Source organism: Lacerta agilis, chromosome 6 (assembly GCF_009819535.1).
Source record: "Lacerta agilis isolate rLacAgi1 chromosome 6, rLacAgi1.pri, whole genome shotgun sequence".
NCBI lineage: Eukaryota > Metazoa > Chordata > Lepidosauria > Squamata > Lacertidae > Lacerta > Lacerta agilis.
The window spans coordinates 31,352,358-31,374,462 of record NC_046317.1 but is presented as its reverse complement, the minus strand read 5'-3'; the positions used below and the strand labels follow the sequence as shown (position 1 = coordinate 31,374,462).

The window sequence follows — 22,105 nt, the reverse complement described above, 5'->3', positions numbered from 1 at the left end:
GAGCCTATTATATCAGGAGCAGAGAAAGCATGTTTTGTAAGCAGCCCTGTTTAAGGGAGTTTTTGAAGACAAAAAGACTGGCAAAATTTAGTACTACAAAAACCGTAATGATGGGTTACCCCTCGGATAGTTACAGTAATTAATTTTATAGCAATTTCATTTTCCATAGCTCAGTGGTAGAGCAACTGCTTTGTATGCACAAGGTCCCAGGTTTCATCCCTGGCATTCTCAGGTAGCACTGAGAATAGAATCCTGTCTGGAATTTTGGAGAGCTGCTGCCAGTTAGTGTAGAAAATATTGAGCTAGTCTGACTCAGTATAAGCCAGCTTCCTATATTCCTAATCCATAGATGAGTTTTGTTGCTCTTACACAAGTGCTTTTACAGTATTGTGGAAATTTGGATGACTAGCCAGTCTCTCTTTCCCACCTTAAATTTTCTAGGGTTGCATTCTGCTTGCTATCATGGCCATATCCGTCTCGTCCAATTTTTACTAGACAATGGAGCTGATATGAATCTGGTTGCCTGCGATCCCAGCAGGTCTAGTGGTGAGAAAGATGAGCAGACCTGCTTGATGTGGGCCTATGAGAAAGGTACAGCAATTGTGGGGCGGGGGGGGGGGGGTTGAAACACTTTTCCATTACACACATACCATTGCAGCTTGGAAAGCACACGAGAGCGTAAGTCAGCTCAGTCCAGGCACACAGACAAAGCCTGTCTTTATGTGTCAGCATCTGAAGCTGAGAGAATGAGGCATTCCAAGTAAGGGATTTATGCTTTCAGAAATACTAACCAAAGCCTTAATTCCAGGCGAATTAAATTCAAACCATCCTCTGTTCCAATAAAATAAGAAATCCATCATTGTATATCCTAGTTCACAAAAGGCATCTTCTGCCGTCAAGTATAGACAAGGATTTAGGGTTAAATTCCCCCCAACCCCTTATCACCGAACAAGGTATCGCAGACATCATTAGAATGCAGTTATCCATGAAGTCCATTAGGAAGTCAGGGACTACTATTGATTTTATGTGGAAGCAAACTCTGGTTCCACTGTGATGGGCAGCAAGTGGCATAAACCTCCTTTAAAGATAGATAGCTCTCCTTGATTTCCTGCAGAAATTCTTCAAAGAAACTGCATATCTCTGTGGTTTCTGCTTTGCTGTACTGTGCGTTACACATTTCACAGATCTGCCCTGGCAACAGCTCAGATTCATGTTCTGCTTCTCTTTGTCCTCCAAACTCAACTAGAAAACTGTCGATTCTCAGAAGCTCTTTCCTTTGTGCTCATCTGTTGCTGAGCCAGGGTATGTTTCTGCATTAAAATGTGCATGAACCCACTTAAACCTCGGTCCATTTTGGAGTCATAAACAACCCTACTTCAGAGAGCAATTTCTATAGTACATCTATAGAAATATAATAGATATATATATAAATATAAAATATTTTATATTTTATATAAAGATAAAATCCATATAATAATATGGTGCCATTTGCTAGAAGAGAGGCTTTTATGTGTGGATGTAGATTCAACATTCTTCAACCTACCCTGAGACTTTAGGGTGAAGGGGAATAAAATAGTAATTATAATTTTAACTATTATCATGATTCATTTATTAGACACCAGTGTTTTCACGTTTGAATTGTTAGTTGGCATCCCCAGTTTGTTTTTTTCAAGAGGATAGCATTTCAAGATTGCTGTGATTCATATTTTATTCTTTTATTTGTTTACATTAAAGTAAATTGAATACCGACAAAAGCTGAGGACAGATTATATTGTGTTGGTGGGTGTTTTTTTGTTTTTTTTAGAGTTTAAGTTGCTATGACTAAGTTTTTATTGTCATGGTGCGCACACACATCCAATTTTGTTCATTTGTTTTCGTTGTTTGCTTATGATTTCAAATGATGTCTTCCAGGACATGATGCTATTGTCACACTGCTGAAACACTACAAAAGACCTCAGGATGAATCCCCTTGTAATGAATACTCCCAACCTGGGGGAGGTATAGTATTCACAAGTTGTTGTTTTTTTTTCCATTTTGCACTGCTAGGAATGCAATCTAATAGATTTCTTTTCAATGAAGTAGATAGGCAAGAGACTAGTTTGCATGAAGAGCCCCATCAAAATACAAAGAATTAACAGCCTGGAGCTGGACTAGTGATAGCAGAGGCAGTTTTCCACTATAGAACCCGATCAGCCTCTTAGGGACCAAACTGGGAAGCAGATTGGGCAGAAGACTGAGAGAGATGGGTGAAATCGATCCTTAGGCAGGTTTGGCCAGTAGAGAGGAGAGAGGAGAAGGCTAGAGGAAACCCCCAGGTTAGAAGACAAGAGAGAGAGCAGGAGGGGATGCAAACTTTACAGAAGGCTATGGGCCGGAGGTTGAAGGAATTAGATATGGTCTACTTCCTGCCATGCACAGGAATAATGGTTCTTTCTGACACCAAGACAGCAGAAATTAGAAGGAAAGAGAAGATCTCCAGAAACAACCACCAACCCCTATACCTAAGATGTCCCAAGAGCTAGACTATTAATTACAGAGGCACTCCCCTCTTTGTACATTTGCAAAATACTTGGTTAAACCAGCAGGTATCTGCATGTGCTTCTGTTTGGGTCATGGGCGTACAAAGTCAGTTTGATGCTGAGCTCCTCCACCCACTCATAATTTCATATGGCTTGTAGGTTATAGTTTAGGCAGAATAGCACATTTGAATGCATTGACCCATGTCTTTATTTTTTGATATGCTTTCCATTTTTATTTCTTTTTAGAATTCCTCTTTATCTTAAAAAAGTTTTCATTCCATGTTGCATGCAATAAAGTGAGAAAGAAAGATCCCTTCCTACATGTTTGATTTGTTGTTCAAGCATTCTCTTTGTGTTGTTTGCTTTCCTTTGATGTCACTTTGATTACTTGCGCATTATGACTCCCTTCCTAAAACTTTTATTTGAAGCTAGCTGTATTGAAATCAATATTTATACCTCAAATAAAAATAAATGCATATATTCATTCGAAAACTTCACTTCTCTCCACCCCTGGGTCAAATGGCTTTAGTTCATAATTCCAAAGATTAATAATTATTTTCTGACCAACTATTCAGCCGATACTTAGGAAACACCCTAGTATAAGCAAAAAGAAACCCCACTGTTTTACTGAAGGCAGAAGATGAATTTTGCGAAGTTAACATATAATAGTCACAGAACTGGATGACAGCCTAGTTCTGGAGAAATCAGTGGACATTTTATTTTTATTTTTACTGATTTCCAAGATAGCCAAGTAATTTGAGGAGAGTGGATGGACTTCCCTTCTGTCTGTGCTTTCAATCACATGTGATTTCCCCCTCAGGCTTTATCTCTGGTTATTCTGATTTTAAAAAATAGCCACCACAAACATTCTTAAAATGCTCCTTTCCCTTGTTTAATATTGTGTATATCTAAAGGCAGAGCTATGAATCTTGTTCCCCTGCATCTTCCACATCTCTTTGAATACTACATCCCTTCTCTCCTAGAACTGAAATGGTACATCCATATCCAAGATTTTTCATTCCATTGATGGCTGAATCCCAGCATGTTTGTTTATTTATTATTTTAATTCATAATCTGCCCTTCATTACAGTGCCCCAGGGCAGGGTACATACAATTCCACAATACAGTTCTAAAATATTATTGAGAATGTCTGTTAAAAGCAGAGTTGAAACAATAACCAGCACTACCGCAAAACAGGAGGGGATGCAACAAAATATTTCTGTCTCTCAGGTCCATGCTATTGCTCCATGGACCACAGTTCCAAGATTTTAAAGTACAGACTGAAATATACAGTAAGCCCTTACTTTTTTAAAACTTCCAGTGTATACGTTTAAACCATCTTAGAAAATATCCATGCAGCCTAAAGGTTAGGTATTAATGAGTCTATGACATTTCCTTAGCTTTAGTGGAACAACATGGAATTTCCATGCCAATGTTAATAAAGCTAGATCAAACCTCTATCACCTACAACACCAGCCCAGCTTTTCAAAAGACAACTTTATAATAACCTAGAATGTGACTTGTTAGGTGCTTCACACACACAGAGAGAGTATATTAAGTGGTACATTATTTTTGAAAATCTGTAAACCTACATTTCCTTTTTATTTCAGATGGTTCCTATGTGTCAGTTCCGTCTCCTCTAGGGAAGATTAAAAGCATGACGAAAGGTATTTTTAATGTCAAATTGAATCTTTTATAGCAAAGGTGTTTTCCTAGATTTATTCTGGGCATCCATGGGAACAGTTCCGCTGGTGGCACAACTGCTGGGCATGCCCTATCTTACCTGTGTCTATGTCTCCACTCAGTTTGCCTCCCATATTTTTGATAGCTGGCCTGACATTGGGGGGGGGGAATGACAGGCAATGCTGTTTCTATCACTTCATCTCCATACCTGGAAAAGTTACACCTGCCAGATTTCTGCCTGCCAGGACCAGTGGCCAGGGATGATGGGAATTGTAGTCCCAAAACAGCTGATTTAGGCAGTGGCGTACCTTGGCTTCTCAGTGGTGCCCTGTGTGATGCCAAAATCTGATGCCCCTCCCCGCCTTTCACCTTCCTTTGGATGTCATAGTTGTGGTGCCCACTGCAGGAGCTCCGGAAGTTCCACACCCAGTTGTGCCACCTAGATCCATCTTTGGTTTATGTCCTGACCTAGTCTCAACAATAGACAGGGAAGCACAAACAAGGCACATCAGCATTTGGAACAGGGCGAGTGGGCATGTATAGTGGTCAAAGTCAGTAGCAATTCTTACCATCATGTTAAAAGACCTTGCTTGGCATCTTTAGTCCAAAAGGGGGTATATTAAACTTTGACTTTACTAGGGTCTTTTGTTTAGAAATTTCTGTATGTGTGAGTTGGGAACTGTCACTTAAGACAGCTGCTGGATAATTGTCAAGGCAATCCAGTCTTATGGAGGCCTACTCAGATGTAAGTCCCACTGTGTTTAATGGGCTTGCTTCAAAGAAAGTGTGCATAGGATTGCAGCCTTAGTTTAACTTTGGTAAGTGTTGTAATTGTGGAATGGGCTCTTTTTACACCAGTCAGAAAAATATTTCTGTAATTATAATTATTGTAGTATTTCATATGTCCTACACAAATTGAATTGTGATGTTCTGTGAAATGGCATCTAAGGTACTACAAGGATGGCTTGTTTTGTTTTTTCTTACTAAATATTAAAAGTGATAATAAGAATATAAATTTGAGTGCTATCAGATTTAACTACCTGCCTTTGAAATAAAATCTTTTACAAAAAAATTAATCATATGTTTGAGGCATAACTCAGTTGCTTCTTGATGGTTCTTTGGACACACTTCCTTTTGAATTTCCTTCCCGCATTATCAGCTTTGGGTGCATCAAAAAGTTTATATCCTGCTCATGTAATCAAAAGGCATATTCAAATGTTTCATTGAGAAATGTTTTGATAAACCTGTTACAGCGAAGCACGTGGATCAACAAGTTAATCTGAAAATTCAGTTGTGTATCAAATCCAATTCGCAGAGTCATTGAAGAGTATATTGGAATGGCAGTAAAAACACAGCCTCGCTAGCTACTGTTAGAGAGACAGAGAGACAGGAGAAGGAACTAATTCCTTGTATAAAGGATTTTCTGCAACCATTACATGATCCAGATAGAATATGCATATGGAACAGTGTTCTTTAGTGATAAGCTTCTAAAGCCAAAAAAAAGAAGAAGCTCTAAGGCAGTCAGAATGTTGCAAATCTGTATTTATTATTGGGGGCTTATTGTAGGATATTGAAACAAAAAGGAAGAGAAAAGCAGTCAAGCCATTCATAGTGGGAAACTAAGCTATCAATGTGTAGCTTATTTTATTTATTTTTTGTTAAATTCGGTACTTCACTGCATTTTTACAAATGGACCGTTTTCCTTTGGCAGAAAAAGCAGATGTTCTTCTTCTCCGCGCCGGTTTGCCATCCCATTTTCACCTCCAGCTCTCAGAAATCGAGTTCCATGAAATTATTGGTTCAGGTAAAAGGAAGTAGGAAAAAAGGTTCCATTTTAGAGAATGAATTCAGCCCCCCCCCCCCCAATGTTGCTGTGTTCTTATTTAATCCCATTCCTTCTAGGATCGTTTGGGAAAGTATATAAGGGAAGATGCAGAAATAAAATAGTGGCAATCAAACGGTAAGCTTTAGTGGAGTTTTCTGTTGGTTACTTTACTTAGTTAAGAATGTTTTTTTTAGATGGCATTCTTTATATATATATATAATATATTTTCTGATGCTGCTAACCAGATACCGAGCCAACACCTACTGCTCCAAATCAGACGTTGACATGTTTTGCCGAGAAGTTTCCATCCTGTGTCGACTCAATCACCCCTGTGTCATCCAGTTTGTTGGTGCTTGCCTGGATGATCCAAGTCAGTTTGCAATAGTTACACAATACATATCTGGAGGATCCCTCTTCTCCCTGCTGCACGAACAAAAAAGGTAAAGCTGGCTTACATTGGTCAGTTTCCGTTTCTTTCAGTTCCTCATCTTTCAAAATGTATATTCAGTTCTCCTGATTTCAAGAGCAATGTACCATTTCTTTATTTTTAATTCTGCAGCAAAATTCACCAGCATTTTAGTGTGATTTTTTTCAAATTAAAAAAAGTTGTGTGCAATTTTGACTAACAGTGCACATTTTTGTAAGCGATTTTCCATAACTTCATGCATTTTTTGCATGTTGTTTTCACAATATATGCATTTTATTCACCCTTTCCCATAACGCATGCATTTTGTACACATGGTTTGTGATTTAGGCAGTTTTTCCATGAAAGTTGAGCAAGCTAATTAGCACATAAGGACTCTTGAGTTTGTAGTGGAAGATGAAGAAGAGTTTTCAGAAAGGGGGCCACATGTAGATAATCAGCTCCTCTCATGGTTTGATTGTTTCTCTGTTCCCACAATTTGAATAATGGTTGAGCAACATCTGGGGTTTTGATCCTTGCCAGAAAGAGCAACAGGACTATTATTATTTGAGATTCCACAGTTGTAGTGCTACAATAAACTAGATGATGACGATTAATCTGCCCCCGTCCCTAAGGCCCCAGAGTGAATTAGAACACAATGTTAAAAACAATTTATTTATTTATTAAAATAATTTTTTTGGGTTTTAAGAATCACACAATTTGTACAAATTATCTTTTGACAAAAAAAGAGAGAAAAGAAAAGAAAAAAGAAAAGAAAAGAAAAAGAAGAAAAAACTTGAAAAATCTTTGACATACAAAACTTAAATATAGACAAAAAATATAAATAAATATAGACAAAAAATGAATACTACATATATTTTTTCACACACCCCACCCCCCAGTGTTGACTTCCAACCTAATCCTTTATTGCGGTTTCTGTAACTACATTTTTATATATATACACCTAAAACTATTATTTCTCCTTTTTTCTATTCGTCTTGGGCCCACTCATATGTTAGATTAGGAGATTGGCCCTTTCTACAGAGTTCCCTATATAATCTTTAAATGCTTTCCAGTCATCTTCTATTTTTTGTTCTGCTATTCCCCTAGCTTCTCCTACTTTCCTTGCCATATTTTGATATGATAACATTTTGACTTGCCATACTTGGTACCAATGTGCTCTTCCAATTTTTTTGCAGTTAGGAGCCTTGCCGCCGTAGTTGCATACATTAGCACACATCTATCTTTTTCCTTGATTTCATCGCCTAGCATTCCTAGCAGAAATATCTTGGGATCTTTTTTAAAGGAGTACTTAGTTATCTTTTTCAATTCATTATATAATTCCCCCCCCAAAAAAATTTCTTGATTTCATTGCAGTTCCACCATATATGCATAGATGTGCCCAATTCTTTATTACATGTCCAACATATATTATTAGTTCCTTTATACATTTTTGCCAACTTTGTTGGGGTAAAATATCATCTGTATTGCATTTTATATATGTTTTCGATCAAATCATAATTCGGGGTAAACCTCATGTCTTTTATCCACAATTTCTCCCATTTTTCTAGCATAATCGTTTCCCCCAGATCTTGGGTCCATTTAATCATTGTTTCTTTTATTTGTTCCTCTTTTGTATCCCAATCTAATAATAATTCATACAGATTTTTTATATATCTACTCCCCCACCACACACACCTATTAATATTTTGTCTAATTTGGAAACTTCTTTTTCAAAACCAATTTTATTATCTTATAATAAAAAGATAAAAAGATAATTAAAAAAAATTTTAAACTTACAATCACAGAAATGCAGTGGGCCCTAAAAATATACAGGTAGTGACCATTTTGTGCACGTCCAACTGACGTGCAACTGTTGGCATGTACAATGCTTTTGGCCCTGGAAGGGGGCATGGGGGGGGGCGGAACAGGCTTTCGCATGACCACTGACACGCACAGTGACCCAGAATGCAACCCTCCATGTAAACAGGGTTGCCTGTACAACTCAGCTGTCAAATGCCAGGTTCATGTAGAATATGGCAAGCACGAGTCTATTGATTATGCAGACACCTTTGATTTTTCTCTCTTTCTTTATACTTGTGGTTTGGATTATAAGGGTGAACATACAGGAGGCTGGTGCATAGGAAGAGGATTTGGCAACTCAGGGGGGAATTCAACATAGCACTAAGAAGCACTAACACAGCACTAAAAAGAGCACAAGCATTTCAGCTCTCTCCTTCCCCTGTCTGGGAGTTCTTTTCCTCCCATGCCAGTTTGGGGTGTGTGTGGAGGAAGAGATGGCAGGAAAGCCACATTGTACTAATGGAAGTCCTCACACAGGCTTCTGCTGGCAGAACTCATTAAATCTTGCCCCTGGTGCATAGGGGATGGCCATGCTTCACAGTATTGCCCCCCCCCCCTCAGTTTTATTAGCAGCAAATCTGCCAATTTATGCTTCCACAAAGATTAGTAAGGCATATGTTCCTCCAACACCTGTTTTCCCTGGTTTTTCTGTCTTGGCAAGATCTTTAGCCAAAGTGGCTGGTTGGTTTTCTTCAGTCATGTGGCTGTGTGCTTAGTTTCTTTTTGCTGCTGTACTGGGTTTATGATAGGTTGGTTTATTTCCTAGGTCTTAATTGTAGTTGTTTCCTGGTTGGCTTTTTAAAATTGTTTTTCAGTGTTGTATTGTGCAAACTGCTCTGGAATTCATTTTTATTGTTTATGAACCACAGTAAGGTAAAGGGACCCCTGACTGTTAGGTCCAGTTGTGGACGACTCTGGGGTTGCGGCACTCATCTCGCTTTACTGGCCGAGGGAGCCGGCGTACAGCTTCCGGGTCATGTGGCCAGCATGACAAGCCGCTTCTGGCAAACCAAAGCAGTGCACGGAAATGCTGTTTACCTTCCCGCTGGAGCGGTACCTATTTATCTACTTGCACTTCGTGCTTTTGAACTGCTAGGTTGGCAGGAGCAGGGACCAAGCAACGGAAGCTCACCCCGTCATGGGGATTCGAACCGCCGACCTTCTGATTGGCAAGCCCTAGGCTCTGTGGTTTAACCCATAGCGCCACATGCGTTCCTTATGAACCACAGTACATACCTTAAATAAACAAACATAGACATAATCCTAGCAATGAGGGCATAGGGAGGTACCCCAGTACATACTGTATATAAGGGTTTAGGCCAAGGCCAGCTCCACTCCCTCTTTCTCTAAGTGAAAGACCTTCTCTTCAGAAGTAGAGGAAGTGGGAAATAGCTGCCCAATTAATGACTAATCAAGTTTTAATTCAGCAATTTCCAAATTACATCTTGAGATAAGTTCTTAATTTAAACTACAGAGAACTTGATTTCAACAATCAGGATTATGTAAATAATCAGGTAGTTAGGAAAACTCTTCTCACCTCCCTCTAATTTGACTAATGCTACAATATATTTTTTTTACCCTTGCCTTGCAGGAATCTTGACTTGCAGTCAAAATTAATCATTGCAGTAGATGTTGCCAAAGGTATGGAGTACCTTCACAATCTCACCCAACCAATTATACATCGTGACTTGAACAGGTACAGTTCTTTCTTTCTTTTGCCTCTTGATATATTGCTCTTCATATTGTTCCAAAATAAATGCAGGAAGGCACCTGCTCTACAATTGCGAATGGCTGAAATGAGATCGCTGAACTGAAGATTGAAGTATTTTCAGAACTGAACCCATATTGCCTCTTCAGAGCATCTGTCTAGTCCATTTTCAAACAACTGGGTAGTGGATTAATCAGATTTGAAGCTGAAATGAAACTGCACATTCTGTAAATGTCCAGAAAAATAACAGTCACAATTTGCCATCCACAATGCAAAGCTTCACCTTAAGGGAAAATGAGGACCATGACACTGGCTTCAAGCAATGAGCACATTTCACTTCTGAGGAGGCCTTCTTGAAGCAGTAGTTCCAAAATGAGAGACTCTGCATCTGGCTGTTAGGAGTGTCAATTCTCACAGCCAGGACCTCTGAATAAGAAAGCTCATGGGGAAGTCCAGAGGCAGGAGAAGCACCTTCCTTCAATGAAATTACCAGTGGGGCAGAAAGTAATTTAAATAGTACATTACCCAATCTCTCAATGCATGTGACTAAAATAGAAGAGAGAGAAAAGATGTACTTGGGAATAGAGGCAGGCCAGAACAAGCTCAGCCTTGAATGGCAGTGCCAATGCCAACCTGTTAGAAGGTGAGAAGCAGAGAGGATGGAAGTTTGGTTTCAAACCATGCAGGCAAAAATGGGTCAACTGATGTCATTGTGGTTGACAGGCAGGTTACCGTGTGCCACCTGTGATTGACAAGAGGGCAGCTCCCCACCTGTCAAACTTGGCACATGGGGTGAGGGAGAAAATAATTTGACATGCCAGCCAGACCAGTTCTCCACCCTCACTGTAGAGCAAAGGAAAGTCCCAACTTTCTATAAAAGGTGAAATGGGTAGCTGATAATCAGCTGTCCTTTAAATCTTCCTAAAGCCTGCCCAAACTCCTTATTGTTTTGGGGAGAGGTGTGCAGAGGAAGGCAGTCTGTTTGCTTCTAAGCAGCTTTACAGATTCCTGTAGGTGTCAACCATCCTAAGCTATTGGAAGAGTCTGAGCTGGCTCTGACCATTGTAATGGGGAGATATGGTAGCCCACTGACTGTAAGTACGTTACCGAGTCTTCACAGATCTTAAAGCCACTTACGGGTGTTTATTTTTTATTTTTTTCCATGAGTTTCATTGTAATAATTAATACCTAATTTGAAAGACATCAACTGTCTGTCATGCTTGAGAAAATTTTGGAAGTAATTAATTCATCCTGATTTATTAACTCAGTGGGAGTGCAGGTGATCATCATTAGAACAGCCCTCAACCTGCTTGGGTTATTTGATTTCATTATATACATTTACTGAAATAAAAACAAAAGGTATTGTTTTCAAGGGAACTTTGGTTTTGTTTCTTGTATTCTGAGGATGTGACTTCTACAGGCTTTTCTTACTTAAAAACAAATCCAAACTTTTTTGCTTTAAGAAATGCCATTGCTCTGAAATACTGTGCTTGCAGTAATTTCTTTAGAATCAGCTGAACAAATGGAATAAAAAGGGTAGCACGCTTTGCACAGTTAGTACGCATAAGAAAATATGCTTTTCTTGATATGTAAGCCATTGAACATAGCGAGAATTACTTCTCGCTATGTAGCGAGAATACATAGCGAGAATACATGCATGTGCTGCACAAGTGCTAAATATATGCTGATGATAATGATATCAGTAATCCTTTGCTGACAAAATTAAAGTCAGGGTGGTATAGTGGTTACAGTGCCAGACTAGGACCTAGGAGACCTGGGGAGTTCAAATCCCCACTTGACCATGAATCTCACTGGGTGACCTTGGGCCAGTCACTGCCTCTCAGACTAATCTCACAGGATTATTGTGATAATTAAATGAAGGGAGGGAGAGAAGAACCGTGTACATCACCTGGGGCTCCTTGGAGAAAAGGTGAGGCTATCAATGCAACAAACAAACAAACGTTTTAAGGGACAGTGATTTTACAATTCAGCCCAATATTTGTTTTTAGGCAGGTTCAGAATTTCTAGTTCCCCAATATGTTTCCTGCATTTGCAAGGGTTATCTGGTCTAAGCATATGGATGTTAAGATTTGCACATAACATAAGCACACAGTGCTTACAGGGATGCTAATGGAAGCCTTCTGAAAACATGAGCTTCAGCTTCAAACTTGACTAATGGCTGGTACAGCTGGAGAAGGATCAGTGTCAGGAGACCCAAATCTGCTTTCCCAACTACTGCCTTTTGTACTAATTACAGTTCATTAATCAAATGAGGTGGAAAGCCTGTCATTAAGCTTTTGAATAACCATTTCTGAACAATTCAGGACTAGGATTCCTGCACCTGACAAGCAGTGGAAGTAGGAATTGCGTTAAGTGTGTGTGTTGTTGCTTGTGTAAAATGCTGGGTGATGCTGTCCACATGAGACCAAACATAGCCGCATTTATATTTGATTGCTATATTTGTACATTTTGTTAAGAGTAAAAACTGGCAGCTTTCAACTCTTGTGCAGAAAAAGACAAACTGCAATATGCACTATTACCGGTAGCCTGATGTTCCCAACTCCATTTCTCTTGTCTAGAAGGAAATCATGAGTAAACACGTTGCAAATCAAATTTCTGCATGCCCTGCTAATCAGTTCTCACTTCACACACTAATTTTAAAAGGTGGCATTGGAAAGAAGGAACATGTGTTACAAAAACAAGAATATCTGATGCCTATCTTTCTACAGTGGTACCTCGGGTTGCAGACGCTTCACGTTACAGACTCCGCTAACCCAGAAATAGTACCTCAGGTTAAGAACTTTACCTCAGGATGAGAACAGAAATTGTGCACTAGTGGCGCGGCAGCAGCAGGAGGCCCCATTAGCTAAAGTGGTACCACAGGTTAAGAACAGTTTCAGGTTAAGAACGACCTCCAGAACGAATTAAGTTCTTAACCCAAGGTACCACTGTAGATACTTTTCTCCCCAAGAAGCACCCTCTATGGTTTCCCAGAGGTCATGGAGGCCTGATGGTGTCCAACATTTCTGGCAATGGCATCCACCTGAAAGGTGCTGGATCTGAGTTCCAGCAAGTTCCGGCTGGGAAAAAAAAGCCCTGCCTAAAACTGTTTAAAATGTTTTTTCTTCAGCTAGACGCAAACTGCATTCTAATTTCCCACTGCACTCATTTCCTGTCTCTAGGTATTTATATCCTGATTAGCGGGCTAATTCATACTTTACCTTTTGAGTCCAGATGCAAAAAAGTAGATTCATTATGAACTGGTGCCAACAGTTTTAAATGGCATATGAACATTTAAATTGACAGGCATCATGCAATAAACATGGAGCCAGAAATGCAGTCCTTTTACAGCCCCCCGTTTTGTGTTTAAACCTACTTCTTTAAGCATCTGAGTTACATTCACAACCCACAGCACCATCCATGTATTATTATATTTTGTACCCATGCTCAAAAATCGGTGTGTGAATTTCTTTCTTTCAGTCTTTGGGGTGTGGGAATCAGGGATCTTTTACATCATTTACTATCAGCCAATACTTTTTCACTTCTGCATATTCTGCCTATTGAAGCAGTTTGCCTGACCTATGTCTCCTTGCTCCAGCTCCTGTTCTTCACTCTCCAGTCCCACAGCCTCTCTGACTTTCACCCCCTGGCTGTTAAAGACTCCCCCAGATCATTCTTCCAAGTAAATTTATAACCTCCCCACCCCTTTTTCCTAGTGTCCATTCATCAGTATTTAGCCCCCCCCCCACCTCAGTGTCTAGCCAGTCCCTGACAGTGCTCTATATAATTACACCCAAGGTAAGACCCAATTCCATTGTAATTTGTCATTCTGCTGCTAAAACATGAATGCTAATGAATACTGCTCATCACTACCAACTATTGAGAAAACTGTATGCTAGTCAAAAGAATTTGGGGTAATTTGTTGTTCAGTCGTGTCCGACTCTTCGTGACCCCATGAACCAGAGCACGCCAGGCGCCCCTATCCTCCACTGCCTCTTGCAGTTTGGCCAAACTCATGCCAGTCGCTTCAAGAACACTGTCCAACCATCTCATCCTCTGTCGTCCCCTTCCCCTTGTGCCCTCCATCTTTCCCAACATCAGGGTCTTTTCCAGGGAGTCTTCTCTTCTCATGAGGTGGCCAAAGTATTGGAGCCTCAACTTCAGGATCTGCCCTTCCAGTGAGCACTCAGGGCTGATTTCTTTAAGGATGGATATGTTTGATCTTTTTGCAGTCCATGGGACTCTCAAGAGTCTCCTCCAGCACCATAATTCAAAAGCAGCAGTTCTTCGGCGATCAGCCTTCTTTATGGTCCAGCTCTCACTGGGGTAATTAAAACACCTTAACTAAAAGACAGACATTGCAGCATATCACTCTTATTTTAACTCATAAACACTGAGAGTGTCAGGACCTAGCCTTCTCAGCAACTAAGCCTCATTTATAGGTCTAACAATCAGTGAAGGTTTGTAAGGGCTGGCTTGGTGATATAGATAAAAGAGTCAATGGAAGCTCTGTGGTAATGGGGATGGGTGTCTGCAACTTGTCTTTGATATATATATATATATATATATATATATATATATATATATATATATATATATATATATATATATATATATAAAATCCCCTCATGAAACCTTAAAATAGCAGTTGCCTTTCATTAAATCTATAGCATAGTAAGGTTAGAAGAATCTTTCCCTGACCCCATTTCTTTGGAGAAGAAAAACACATTTAATAGGCATTGCCTGTCTGTTGCCCTGAAAGGCACAGTATCTGGCAGCCTTGAAGAACTACTGGATTTTCTAAAGGACAAGATTGATTACATGCGTCTCCTAATTCTTTTTTCTTTTTCTATTTCCCCCCTTCTTTCTACTGTTTTCATAGAAATAATGGAAAAGGGTATTCTTGGCCACAGTCTTGAGATGGAGATGGCCTTAAGAGCAGGCAATTTAGTACTGAATCTGATGAACTCTTTATTAACCTTGTCTGGGTTCTGCTGATTTCCCCCCCTCTTGTATTTCCTGAATGTGAGGCTTAAAGGGCTACATTTCTCCCACACTTACCCACCCAAGCTTTAAGTGTCATTGAAACAACAATGGTCCAGGAGAGCTTTCTTATTTGTTCTGCTTCTATTGGCTATGGTAGATTCTTTTGACCCTTGATATCTGTGTACGTAAATATAGATGGACAGATAATAGACAGACAGACAGACAGACAGATATAGACAATGTCTATAGTGATGAGCAGTATTCATTAGCATTCATGTTTTAGCAGCAGAATGACAAATTACAATGGAATTGGGTCTTACCTTGGGTGTAATTATATAGAGCACTGTCATGCAGTGCAGGTGAAATATCTCAGATTGACAGGAATATCTTTAAATATGCAAGGGAACTTTTTTATCTTTGACATTTTAATGTATTTTAACATTTGTTGGAAGCCGCCCAGGGTGGCTGGGGAAGCCCACCCAGATGGGTGGGATACGAATAATAAATTATTATTATTATTATTATTATTATTATTATTAGGAGCAAACTCTCCTGTTTCTTTGGAAAAATTGACAAGGCAGGTTTCCAAACGTTCTCTTCAGGAAGGCTGACCATGTTTAGGAGTTGAGAAGGAAGATCTGTTTCTGGGCCTAATGGAGCCTTGGCCTCTGCAAAATCCAGCAAAGTATTGCTTGGGGCATCCAACTATCTATTTCAGTGTATCTGAAGAAGTGTGCATGCACACGAAAGCTCATACCAAGAACAAACTTAGTTGGTCTCTAAGGTGATACTGGAAGGGTTTTTTTATTTTTTATTTTGTTTTGACTATGGCAGACCAACACGGCTACCTACCTGTAACTGGACCTTTGCTCACTGTGTATCTGACCATAAAGAGTGCTTTGAGACACACCATACCATATGATTCTAGATCCAAAGAAGGAAACAATCATTGAGTTTACCCTGCTGTTATTCCCAAAGGAGAAATCTATACCAAGCAAAGGCCATGTAAGACATGCTTTAAAAACCCTTCTCATAATGAATAAGCTGCCTTCCTCTCCTTTACCCCTTTCTTTCTGGAGCAGGAACCTGCCAGAAAGTTACCACATGGGGACACCAGCTAAAAGCTCTAATGATCTGAAGATATGGCTTCACAGACCTTACGTTGCTGACCCTGGATTATTTTTAGCCTTTAATATTCTGGAGGACATATGGGTACCTCTATTTGATTAACATTTCCACTTGACAACTGAGTGCAGGTATCTCAAAATAATTCTGCTTGTCATACTCAAACCATTTAAACATTTTGATGAAAAATAGATGGGAGCGCTGGAATCAGATTCACTGGGAATGGAAAGAATCATGGCAACATCTCATGTGCCCATTAAACTTTTACGATTTAATTTATCATTCTCTGGGTTTGCTTTTATGTGAAGTTGAAAATCTTGAAGGCACTGATTTGTGGAAGTCCTGGTTCAGAGAGTTTAAATTTTATCTGTCTGCAAAAATAAAATATATTAAAAAATGGTGTTCCCCACTTGACTGTTCTTTCTTGTAGCCTCAGTTGTAATATGTGTAATGTTATGCTGTTTTGTAGAGACCATCAATATTCCTTTCACTTTCCCTTTATCATGTATCCTGTTGCCAACTCGTTCATTTCTTTCTTTTCAAATACTTTTTTCCTCCCCTCTAAATCTACTTGGCTCAGACAACATTCTTGATAAATTCCATATGAGAATTGATGTGTCTACATTCATACACTTTTATGTTATAATTTGCTGCGCCTTTCACACTCCATATGCTTGGAACACACTATATAGTAAGGTGATGAATAAACCTCTTCAAGTACCTTGATCTCCACAGTGTCATGATTTGGCTGAAAAGTGTAGCATCACTTTCACAGTCTCCCACTGCAATCTCAGCTTTGCTTCCCAGAATCCTCTTAGCTTTAAGAAAATATTTCTGAAATATTTGGCTTTTTTTAAAAAAAAACATATTTGGAACACAGAATATCAAAAGGTGAAGCTTTTCCCATATTTATATTTCCCTACCAGAAAAGACTTAAACTGTTTAATTTGTGCCAGCCCCACAAGGTGTCATTGCTTTGCTGCAAGCTGCTCCTGTTGAGAGAGCAAATTACTTCAGCAAGGAAGATGCAGGAAATACCTCGCTTACCTTCTTTCTGATTGTTTATAAGCCATGAATAAGTGACTAAGCATTCATAGAAACAGCAGCACTTCTGTATCTGCCCAATAAGCCTTAGAATATTGTGTCTGGGTTTTGTTTTCTAACTTTCTTCATAGATGTCTGGTTGACTTACTTTTTAAAGAAAAAGAGATAGAGAGAGAGAGCTAAGAGTCTGGGCTTTCTGTTGTGGGATGGAAAGAGGGAATGAATTTGAAGATGAGCTAGAAATTATTCAAAGTTTTATCTCTGTGTGAAGTTCATTCACTCAGCAATCATGGAATCTGATTTCAGGTGTAGTTCACAGATTTTTGCACTACTTAATGAACTTTGTTCAATTGAACTAGTTCATCCTAAGCCGTGGAGCAATATATATATCCTGGATCTGTTATCACCACTGCAGGAATTGATTTCAAAAATTCTTTCCAGAATTACTTATCATGGGTGAATTTATTTCTAAACATTTATGCACTTCATTTAAATGAAAGTTGTTAAAAGAGTAGCAAAAGATTGGATTTATACAGCTTTTTTATATAGATCATTTTAAAAGCAGAGAAGCAAGTCTACCTATTAACTGCAAGAATATTCCTGAATACATACCGGTATCTGTTTGTAAAGCCATGTCTATATCTTATGAGTCAATACAGGGGCTATCGTTGAAAAAAACAGCCCTGTGGCTCTTCCTTTAGTAATACAAAACACGTGATAGGATGTCCTCAGACTGTTATCCTGCTGCTCATAAACGGAACCTAATACAAGGGACAGGGAAAACTGCAGCTCCCTGTTTAGGGAGGCTTTTTATGTTTAATACTGTAGATTGTTGCATTTTAATGTTCTGTTGGAAGCCGCCCAGAGTGGCTGGGGAAACCCAGCCAGATGGGCGGGGTATAAATAAATAAATAAATAAATAAATAAATAAATAAATAAATATTATATAACATCATATCACTCATTTTGCATTTCCAAATTTTACTAGAAATAAGTGACTCGGGGCCACTGATTTTGGTAATGGCCACATGGCAGCTACAATGTACTGTTCTGACTGCCTAGTTTCTCTTTCTGAGTTCCTTCATTGATCCAGTTGGTAGATGAACCATAACAAAGCTTAGAGAAAGGAAATGGAAGTAGCAATGTCTGGCTGTAAGAAATTCCCCAGTCCCCCCACAGGGACCACAAAGCCAAAACACCGAGCAAGGAAAAGAATAACATGTTTTTGCAATGCGATGGTATTGCAGAGTCTAGACCTTCACTTTTATCCCCTGAAACCTGCAGTCATTTTATTTAAATAAATTGATTCTTGCAGTGACGATAACAGATTTAGGGAAACAATTATACTTATTCTAACTTGCTTAAATCACAGGAGTGTGATTGCATGACTACCTACCTTGAAAGAACTGTTGGTGAACCAAGCTTTATAGAGTGCTGGGAGGAGATTTGTGATGAAAACTGAGAAATACTTCAGTGAGGTATGGTGCTCCTTATGTGTCGAGTAATATACAATAAAGGGGTGACACATGAGGATTGGTGGGGGAAACAGGAGCACAAAAATCCCAGTCAAGAAAGCTGACAGGTTCCTTACAACAGTATGCAGTGGGGCTTGCTGCAGCAGCGATGCTGTCATTGGGGTCAGGAAGTTCATTCCAAATCCCACTTCCAGTCACTCATTCCTTTCTTCAGAAGTACTCAGTGTTTATGCTGAAATTTGTCCAACCTCTTCTTTCCCTTCAAAGTCTTTATTTTTTTTGAAGAAAGTTGTATATTGCTCCACTCAACCATGGTTCCATTTGTGTTATCCGAATGTTAAGGAAAGCATTCTTCACAGTGTGGGCATTTCTCAAATCGCCGCCCCCCCTTATTTTCTCTGTCTTATAGTAGTTTAAGAATGGGCCTGCCTCTAACTCTGAATAGATGACAAAGAATGGTTCACAAGAACACTCACAGTGCAATTGCATTTCACAGATGCTCACATTGACACACTACCCTGGGCAAGTTAAAATACGTTGCTGTTTGACTTTCATTCCATCCCTACAAACTCAGCTTTAAATCACTGCCAATAACAAAGATCTTTCAGGGCAAACTGGACCTTGGGATTATATTTTTATAGGCAGTAAATAGCATTTAGACTCCTATCTTTCATAAATGGCCAATGAAACGAGGTGCCCAAGACTCAGCTATAAATGCATTTATTTCCCAGTATGTGCTAATGCAGACCCTCCAACCGTCCCTATTTTCCAGGGACAGTCCCAGATTTACAGAAGCCAAAGGTTTCTGATTTGATCCCAGAATGTCCCACTTTTCCTTAGAACGTCCCTGTTTTCATTGGATAAAATGTTGGAGGGGTATGGAATTATCCGACCCCTGAGCCATCTGAAGGCAATCCTGTATAGGGAAGGTTTTTTTAAAAATAATAATAATAATGTTTAATGTTTCATTATGTTTTTATACATGTTGGAAGCTTCCCAAAGTGGCTGGGTCAACCCAGTAAGATCTGTGGGGTATAAATAGTAAAATTATCACTATGGAATGGGACATCCATATTTTCATTGGAGCAATGTTGGAGGGTATGCTAATGAAGCACATGCAAATAAATTAATTAGGAAGGGAGGGTGAATAAGAGGGACCGAGTGCTATACCAGAGTGGCAACCATGTTGGTCAATAAGCCTAATCTGCATGTTGATTTAGTGATATAATGGTTGTGCTGAACCTGTGGCTGGTATTGATGACACTATGAGAGTCAATAAGTTGAAACTCAGTTCAGATAAGATGCAAGTACTGTTCATGAGTGCTGTCTAGAGAGGTGGAGTTTAACCAAGTTTGAATGCGGTGCTTTTGTATCCAGCTTTGCCCCTGGAGGCCTAGATGGCACCAGAGGTTTGAAGAGCCTTCTCCTAGCTGTGGCCGCTACATCACCTGCAGCCCTTTCTGGGTAGAGAGCACCGATCACAGTTATTCATGTACTAGTAACCTCTTGACTTGACTACTGCAATGTGTTACATGTGTGGCTGCCCTTGAAGATTGTTTGGAAGCTCCAGCTAGTGTACAGTGGTACCTCTGGATACGAACCGCCGCCTTTGTGAATGCTTCGGGCTACGCCCGTGGCAAACCCAGAAGTAAAGGAAAGGTTTCCGCTACCTGCGACTTGTGCAGAACAGCACGCCTCGGGATACGAATGTTTTGGGGTAAGAACAGACCCCCAGAACGAATTACCGTAAGTTCATATCCAGAGGTACCACTGTAAAAACAACTGGCTTCAAGACTTTTGACTGCTTATGTCCCTGAGGTAGAACACCTGTTACTTAGTGAAGTCTTTCCGTGGGGCAATATTCAATAAAATATTTGCATTAGCATAAGGATTTGCTCCAGTGCAATGAGATTCCACCCCCCCTAACCCGCACCCCACATGTGTTCCCTACACTGTCCCCAAATCTCTGCTGGAGGGTTGGAACCTAGAAGTGATTTAGGGGCGCATGGAGGGAGAAGAGGGGGATAATACTCTATTTAGCACAGGGAAATCCTGGTGCTGAAACAACATCCTACTTAACATCAAGTTGAATACGACCCATCAGCCATTAACAACATGTTGGCCTTATTGCTGCCAGTTTTCTTCACTGAACTCTTAAATGGTTATTGTTTTTGCTCTTCAGCACATGTGCAGCTATGTGGTGGGTTGCTTGGGAGAATGAGGTCTGTGCATGCCTCTATTTATCACTCAAGCCCTTCCAAACTGTGCCTTGTAAGCTAATTGTATTCCAAGCTTTATATTGTAATATTCTATATTGATTTTCCACTTGAGCAATAGAAAGTCCCTGGAGAGCTTTTTAAGTTTAGTTTCCTTTAGAGGGGATAGTAACCACCCCTGACTGTAGAACGTTCTCCACAGAGACTCATCTGATACCTGTTTTGTCAACCCCAGATAACTCCCTTTTTATTTTCCCAGGTCTAAATTTGTTTTTATGCTGCTTTGAGATGTGTTGTCATTGAACTGTTATACTGATAGATACATATTTTGAACACAGGAGAAGCAAGTATGTACATAGACAGATGCTGCCAGTTCCTAGCAGCTGATATATCAAAACAATTCATAAATTTACAGAACTTTGCTGAATTATCATTTGTGTGTAGCTGTGTTTAAACTGTGCATGAAAAATACATGCACTGAATTTTAAAATAATTGTGTGGGATGAGGGGTGGGGAATGATATCAACACAGACAAGCTCATTCAAACCAAAGATGCATTTTGTATATTACTTGGATAAGATGCCCTCTCCTCAAGTAAGCGGCAATTGTTGGTGTTTTGAATTTGAAAGCATTTACTGTCATCTGTGAGGTGCATGCTGATAACACATAGGAGTGTTCTTGTGTCCAAGTTCTGGCCGCTGCATCGAAAAGATGCTGCTGTGGAACACCGAAAATATGATTGTTGTCAACAGCTTGGTACTAAAAACTGCTGCGCCCTGATGTTGACTTCCCTGAAAGCTACAAGCAAATTCACCACTTCTTAAGCTGACATTCTTAATGGGAAAGGAAAGGCGGGCTCTTGAGATGTCTAACATATCCCGTGAGACTGCAAATCTTGCTTGTGGCTGGTGCAGTTCAGCCTTTCCTTGCAATTATAATCCTCTTTGACTTATTAAGCACCAGCAGAGAGCTCATAGCTCATCCTCTGTCAGATGCACATGGGAAGTCTGGGATGGTAATTCAGTAGAAAGCACAAAAGGGTTTCCAAGGTAGTTACAGAGGCTGGGATCCAAAGAGCAAAAGGTGTTTCTACTTGCAGAGGAGAAGAGCTTGCCAATTTTGCTTTTTAAATGCAACTCTCTGAGGCACGTGGAATTCCCATTTTGCAAGGGGGTCCCCTTGTTCAGAAGTTAATGGAGTTAGGAAGCACAAGAGAGAACAGGAAACGTCTTGGTGCATGCACAGAACATGGTGTGTA

The 22,105-nt window shown here is 39.7% G+C and overlaps 1 protein-coding gene across 1 annotated transcript in view; it reads left to right on the top strand.

Annotated features, from left to right (window-relative positions):
• The window catches only part of LOC117048234 (serine/threonine-protein kinase TNNI3K), a 138,909-nt gene that overhangs the window by 36,468 nt on the left and 80,336 nt on the right, over positions 1–22,105 (top strand). Inside the window, exons 11-17 of the mRNA XM_033151803.1 lie at positions 442–591; positions 1,912–1,998; positions 4,130–4,186; positions 5,914–6,006; positions 6,105–6,162; positions 6,273–6,467; positions 9,885–9,989. Coding sequence (XP_033007694.1) covers positions 442–591; positions 1,912–1,998; positions 4,130–4,186; positions 5,914–6,006; positions 6,105–6,162; positions 6,273–6,467; positions 9,885–9,989 — 745 coding nt within the window. The remainder of the gene's footprint in view (positions 1–441; positions 592–1,911; positions 1,999–4,129; positions 4,187–5,913; positions 6,007–6,104; positions 6,163–6,272; positions 6,468–9,884; positions 9,990–22,105) is intronic.